Source organism: Cebus imitator, unplaced genomic scaffold (assembly GCF_001604975.1).
Source record: "Cebus imitator isolate Cc_AM_T3 unplaced genomic scaffold, Cebus_imitator-1.0 Scaffold66, whole genome shotgun sequence".
Lineage (NCBI taxonomy): Eukaryota > Metazoa > Chordata > Mammalia > Primates > Cebidae > Cebus > Cebus imitator.
The window spans coordinates 4803543-4810606 of record NW_016107381.1 but is presented as its reverse complement, the minus strand read 5'-3'; the positions used below and the strand labels follow the sequence as shown (position 1 = coordinate 4810606).

The 7064-nt window shown below is 48.1% G+C and overlaps 1 protein-coding gene across 3 annotated transcripts in view; it reads left to right on the top strand.

Moving 5' to 3' along the window:
• NAT10 (N-acetyltransferase 10) overlaps positions 1-7064 on the top strand; it is a 41945-nt gene that overhangs the window by 24127 nt on the left and 10754 nt on the right. For all 3 annotated transcript variants that reach the window (XM_017530537.2, XM_037739256.1, XM_017530538.2), the window contains 9 exons: positions 583-707; positions 1141-1291; positions 1565-1661; positions 2455-2571; positions 3779-3880; positions 3972-4046; positions 4696-4812; positions 6200-6333; positions 6530-6578. In XM_017530537.2, coding sequence (XP_017386026.1) covers positions 583-707; positions 1141-1291; positions 1565-1661; positions 2455-2571; positions 3779-3880; positions 3972-4046; positions 4696-4812; positions 6200-6333; positions 6530-6578 — 967 coding nt within the window. The remainder of the gene's footprint in view (positions 1-582; positions 708-1140; positions 1292-1564; positions 1662-2454; positions 2572-3778; positions 3881-3971; positions 4047-4695; positions 4813-6199; positions 6334-6529; positions 6579-7064) is intronic.

Below are 7064 nucleotides of genomic sequence, written 5' to 3'. Positions count from 1 at the left end.
GTTTCACCATGTTGACCAGGATGGTCTCGATCTCTTGACCTCGTGATCCACCCGCCTCAGCCTCCCACAGTGCTGGGATTACAGGCTTGAGCCACCGTGCCCGGCCCTTGTGTCACCTTTTAAGTGAGCATAGTAGTGAAAAGAATTTCTGAGGTGGTGGATTTGTTTTATTTTCCAAGCTGGAAATATTCTCAGTTCATTTCCTTGTGCACTGTACTTCCAAAAAGCAGCTCCATTAGTTGACCATTTAACTTTGTTCCGGCTTCCACTAAAACTGTTTAAATCCTTTGTGCTAATCCCCCTTGAGGATGAGGCTAAAGAGATTGAGCTCCTTGCCCAAAGGTTCTAAGTAGATGAGAGTAGGACGTGAGTCCAGGCCTGAGTGGCCCCAAGCTGAGCCACTGTCCTGCCCTGCCTCCTTTGGACAGGTGCCTGCTGTGCTGGAAGTTCAGAGATGAGCAAGACTGTCGTCGGGGAAGCAGGGGTCTGGTCTTCCAGCACGTGGAGGAAAGCAGCTCTCTGTCCCCTCCTAGGCAGTGGATTTGGGACCTCATGCCTGATTCCTTTTGCCTTTGTTTCTAGCTATGAGGGCACTGGCCGGTCACTGTCCCTTAAGCTAATTCAGCAGCTCCGTCAACAGAGCGCCCAGAGCCAGGTCAGCACCACCGCTGAGAATAAGACCACGACGACAGCCAGATTGGCATCAGGTACCCCAGAGCCTGACCCAGGCCCTACAGTTCACAGCAAGGCCCTTCAGTCTTGCTGATCCTCATTCCCCTGTGACATCATGGGCAGCACCAAACCTTCAGGCTGAGAGGTTGAGTCCCCAAGAGGAGAAGTAGCTTTTCTCTGGGGAACAGCCGTCCAGTGACCAGCAGGGAGCCAGACTAGGGCCTTCTGATGACAGGGCCCTTGTTTGTCCCTGTCTCAGGGCATGGTGGCATTCAGATCCGTTTGGGGTTGGTATCGTGGCAACTTGAGTATCCACCAAAACAATTTAAAACCACCCAGTTTAAATTCTTACCACACGTCTCTGGGCACCATGGGACAAACATAAAGTGAAACATTTTTCCTTGCTTTTTAGACAATACATATTTAATCATTGTTTCTTATTTTGTGTGTGTGATTTGTGGGGAGCAGCGCGGACATTGCATGAGGTTTCCCTCCAGGAATCAATCCGATATGCCCCTGGGGACGCAGTGGAGAAGTGGCTGAACGACTTGCTGTGCCTCGATTGCCTCAACATCACTCGGATAGTCTCGGGCTGCCCCTTGCCTGAAGCTTGTGAACTGTATCCTCCTCCGGGTTCCACTGGCCCTGTGAGAAGGAGAGGGGCGATGATGGAATTCAAAGGATTTGGGCCCTTTGTTTCATAGGATGCTGCTCTAGAGAAAGGGGAAAGTTGCACATTTTCAATTTCCTCTTTCTCTTCCTCCTTTGATGTGTTTCTGCTTAGGACACTGAGTTCCTGTTCCCAGTTAGGGAAATCTGTTCTGCTTCCAGAGAACAGCATGTCCTGTCCTGGGCTGTTTGGTTTGTTTTGGTTTCTTAACTCCAGACCCAGCTACTATGTTAACAGAGATACCCTCTTCTGCTACCACAAGGCCTCTGAAGTTTTCCTCCAACGACTTATGGCCCTCTATGTGGCTTCTCACTACAAGGTGACTGCAGCTAGCCCCTGGGTGAATGTCAGCAGGGAGCTTGAGCACTTGGCAGTCCCCTTTTACTTGGTGTATATCTTTATTACCTGGTGGCTTAGGTGACCGTTCCATTGGGACATTGATGCGGTCCATCGATCTTGCTACGCGTATGTATAGAGCATGGAGCTCCATGCAGTAGCGGGACAGGGTGGAAGGCTGTGCCCATTTTTAAAGGAGTGCTTTCGTTTCTTGCCTGCCGACTAAACTGATAGGATGAGGTGACATCGCAGTTGCGACCCAGTGGTGCTGTTTGACCTGAGACCAGCTTTGTAGCTCTGGGCCATTTTTATGGAACAGTCATTTGAGGGTTTAGAATATCTGAGACTCTTAAAAATGAAAGGGAAAGTTAGGATATTTTTTGAATGTGTAGATAGTATTTTTATGAACAACATTTAACGGAAGGCTTAAAGAGTTGGTGTTAGAAGAAGTGGTGACAGTTTTTCTTGAAATAGCAGCCTCTTATCTGTAAAAATTCACTTCCTAGCTGTGAAATAAGTAGTGCTAAATAAATTCTCTTCTACCGTCAGTGCTCAGGGTGAGAGGACAGCATGCGTTTGAGGCTAAGTTCCACTTAACCTATTATGAAGAATCTCAGGCTTGCCAAAATACTAGAAAGTTGGTTTGCTGGACCTCAGCTCCTCACTTGACTTTGGAGAAGGCAATACTCCAGTCATCCTGTGATTCTGAATCGAACCTCTTGCGTAAAGGGCAAGAGGAAGAGTGCTTCTCACTGTCCCACATTTGGCTTCCACAGAACTCTCCCAATGATCTCCAGATGCTCTCCGATGCACCTGCTCACCATCTCTTCTGCCTTCTGCCTCCTGTGCCCCCCACCCAGAATGCCCTTCCAGAAGTGCTTGCTGTTATCCAGGTATAGGAGCAGAGGCATCCTTGTGGCAGTGATTTGGGGAACCAATGAGGTGTCAGGAATTAGTGGCTCGATAACTGCAGTGTGGGGTATTGAAACTGTAGAGTCCTAGTCTGAACCAGCTGGCTGGGTCTGCAGAGACAGGGGACTAGGGTGCACTGGAAGAAGTCAACACAGCTGGAAACCCAGAGCTCCACTGTTGATGCAGGGGGAAAAGCCAGAATTGACCACTCTCTTATTTTGACTCACAGCTTCTTCCACAAAGACTTGTTGTCTCCCTTTATTACAAAAGCAGTACATGGTGCTTTTTGAATTAGAGGCTACAGGTTGGGGGAACAAAATTTTAACACGTGGCAGGGATGTATTTATGCATTTCTGTGTCACTTTTCCTTTTTATATACAGGGGATCATAGTATTTAGTAATCTGCCTTTTTTTTTTTTTTTTTGAGACGGAATCTTGCTCTGTCGCCCAGGCTAGAGTGCAGTGGCGTAATCTCGGCTCACTGCAACCTCTACCTCCTCCCTGGTTCAAGCAATTCACCTGCCTCAGCCTCCTGAGTAGTGGGATTACAGGCACATGCCACCATGCCCGGCCAATTTTGTTTTTGTATTTTTAGTAGAGAGGGAGTCTCACCATGTTGGCCAGACTGGTCTCCAACCCCTGACCTCAGGCAATCCACCTGCCTCGGCCTCCCAAAGTGCTGGGATTACAGGCATGAGCCATTGGTAATTAGTAACCATTAGTAACTGTGCCCAGCCATTAGCAATCTGCTTTTATTTTAAGGCAGTATATAAAACACTCATAATCTACGTAGGTTTTAAAAGCTGTGTAGTATTTCATTATATGCATGTACTATGATTTGCTTAACCAATTGCCTGTTAGACATCTTAGTTGTTTTGAACTTGTGCTGTTCTGTAGAGAACCTCATGAGCATCCTGTATCTTAATTGACGTCCACACATGCACGACATGCACAGAGACTCTCTTCTAATGTGGCTTGTACTTTTGGGTCCGGAGGCTTTCCATCTTCTGCCTTGTCACATGGGGCATGGTAATTAAGCTTCTGTTAGAAATGGATGCGTCAGTCAGTGTCAGGGTTAAACCTGAACACGGGGGTGAAAACAACTGGCCTAGTCTGAGAAGCTGTATTCTGTGAGTAGGCTCTGGATCAGAGCTGGCCCTCCTGCCTGCTTTCCTGGTTCCCCCACAGGTGTGCCTTGAAGGGGAGATTTCTCGCCAGTCCATCTTGAACAGCCTGTCTCGAGGCAAGAAGGCTTCAGGGGACCTGATTCCATGGACAGTGTCGGAACAGGTGATGGGCTTTCCCTGGCGTGTCTGAGGGAAGCTGGCGGTGTCCAGAGATGTCTGTGTTGCTAAGTTATTGGTTTGTGTCTCCCACACAGTTCCAAGATCCAGACTTTGGCGGTCTTTCTGGTGGAAGGGTGGTTCGCATTGCTGTTCACCCGGATTATCAAGGGGTAATATGTTGCTGGTGGCTCTTTAGGGCAGAGGTCCTTGGTGGTTGGAATAAGAAGCTAGTCAAGCAGAAGCAAGTGAAGTGTAGGCACTTCCCCTGCTCTGGAGAATTCAGCCAGGGTTTGGGGCGGATGGGTGGACAGGATGACGGCATATGCTCATTCTTCCTTTGTGAGAACAAGGGCTTGTGAACCAGATCTGCATACCGAAATTGCCTTCTTAGAATACCTCACTGAATAATTAGCTGTAGAAACTTCCTTTCCAGGCGATGGTACAGGAACTGTCCCTCTTTGGGGCTTGCTTATCTGGAGACCAGAAAGCACAGCTATCCTTACCCTTAAGTTGCTGTTCTTTTTTTTTTTTTTTAATAAATATAAACTTTATTTTTCCACATAAGCTCTATCAAGTCCAAGGCACTTTCCTAAGTTGCTGTTCTTGACTGGCTAGAGCAGTGTTAAGAACTCAGGTTACACTATTTTCAGCCTTCAGTGTCGCTGCTTTGACCTCATTGAGGGATTTCATTGGCTCTCTTACCCCGTGCAGTTTGACCGGGAGGGAAGGTTCTCTAGAAGCAATACAGGGGAGTAAACGTGGCTTAGACTGAGAGCAGCTCTCTTCCCTCTGCCTCTTCCCCTTCATGTTTGCTTCTAGATGGGCTATGGCAGCCGTGCTCTGCAGCTGCTACAGATGTACTATGAAGGCAGGTTTCCTTGTCTGGAGGAAAAGGTCCTTGAGACACCACAGGAAATTCACACCATAAGCAGTGAGGTAAGCATCTTTCGACAAACCTCCTGTGTCCTGGTTCTTGGGAGGATAATTCTCTGGCTCTTTAGGGACACCAACAAAAACCAGTCCAGAGCTTTGGCCCCTTCTGTCATTTTCTTCTACTGCTGCTTTTTCCAACCAAACACTTGAGATCCTCAGATCAGTATCATTGGGGCCATCTGGCAGCTTGTTAAAAATGTAAATTCTTGAGCCCCACTCCAGACCTACTGAATCAGAAACTCTGGGGTGGACCCCGTAATCTGTAGTTTAACAATATTCTGAGGTGATTCTGATGCTCATTCAGGTTTGAGAATCTCTGCAATAGATCTGTAATCTTTTTCATCTTAAACTCAGACTAAGGGCAGTTCTGTGTTTCCTTGATAAGAATGACTAGTACTAGTAACTGTTGACAGTCCTGCATGTGCATTCATTGATTTTCACAGTATGTCTATTTGGGAGTTAGGCAAGGGGCTTTTATTTTAGTTGAACCAGCTGGGCAACATGGCGAAACTCCATCTCTACAAAAAGTATGAAAGTTAGCTGGGCATGGTGGGACACACCTGTAGTCTCAGCTACTCGGGAGGCTGAGGTCAGAAGATTGCTTGAACCCCAGAGGTTGAGGCTGCAGTGAGCCGCGATCTCGCCACTGCACTCCGGCCTGGGTGATAGAGCCAGACCCTGTCTCAAGCAACGATAAAAAAGTTTAAGCTCAGAGGTTTGTCACTTCCTGGGGCTGTCAGGTGATAGAAACTGGACTCCGTGCTGGATCATAGGAGCCTGCTTGTCCCTTTGTAATCTGATCTGTCAGGCATTTTTTTTTTTTTTTTTTTTTTGGAGATGGAGTCCCGCTCTGTCTCCCAGGCTGGAGTGCAATGGTGTGATCTCAGCTCACTGCAACCTCTGCCTCCCAGGTTCAAAACAATTCTTCTGCCTCGGCCTCCTGAGTAGTTGGGACTACAAGCATGTGCCACCACACCTGGCTAATTTTTGTATTTTTGGTAGAGACGAGGTTTTGCCATGTTGGCCAGGCTGGTCTCAAACTCCTGACCTCAGGTGACCCACACACCTCCGTCTCCCAAAGTGCTGGGATTACAGTCGTGAGCCACCATACCTGGCCTCTGTCTGGCATTTCTAAACTCCGTGCCTGTCTTCCTGCATTCTAGAGGTCCAGAGCAGTGTGATTCCATGCATATTGAGTTGTTTTGTATACTTGGGGGAATGATTGCTTGAATCTGGTGTTGCCATAGTTTGAAAACCACAGCATCAAACCAAGAAACCATCTCTCCCAGTTTTTGTTGTGTTTAGTCCAGAGTACGCTTGCCAGGGGTGCTTGAAGATGTCTCTCTCCCTCTGCTAAGTGGACTGTGCTCTCTCCTTGGCACCTCCGCAGGCCGTTAGCTTGTTGGAAGAGGTCATCACGCCCCGGAAGGACCTGCCTCCTTTACTCCTCAAATTGAATGAGAGGCCTGCTGAGCGCCTGGATTACCTGGGTGTTTCCTATGGCTTGACCCCCAGGTTACTCAAGTAAGTGCCTGCCCTCCTTCTGCGGCATCACTCCTTGGCATTGAGAAGGAACCATTCTGTGGGATGTGTGTCTCTGTTGGTAGCTGGTGTCTGCTAGCCCACTGTTTGTGGCCTGCCTTCCTGGCTCTTGCCCTTGTGTGTCTGTCATCCACTCCCCAGAGGCACACACAGTGACCTACTCTCTGTATCTTTGCAGGTTCTGGAAACGAGCTGGATTTGTTCCTGTTTATCTGAGACAGACCCCGGTGAGTGAGGCATCCAGCAGAGGAGAAGTTTAGGTTTGCTGTTATAGTTGGTGACAGGCCTATCCTTGCAAAGAGCCCTAGTGCCTCCCTGCTGCTTTGCTCTGAGCAGGTGGCTGTGCCTCTGAAGAGGCTTATTCTGATGGACAGTGAAACAGCCATCCTCATTAACAGGCCACATCATCACACTTTTCTTCCCCGACTACATGGTGCACGCCGTGTGCTTAATTATAAAATGACAGAGGTGCACGTGGAGTTGTTCATCAGATTCTGCAATTTTGTACCCAAAACAACTGATCTTAGGAGGGGAGTGCAGTTGTGTACACTCACAAGGCAAGCTGGTATCCGAGAGAGGGGGAAATACGTGGATGACGGAGGTACAGAGGACCACGTAGGGAAGCTGAGAAAGTTAGAGACTGTCAGTCATTTTCCAAAAATTTTATTTAGCATCTGTAGTCAGTGAACAAGACAAGCCATGAAGCTTCTTTT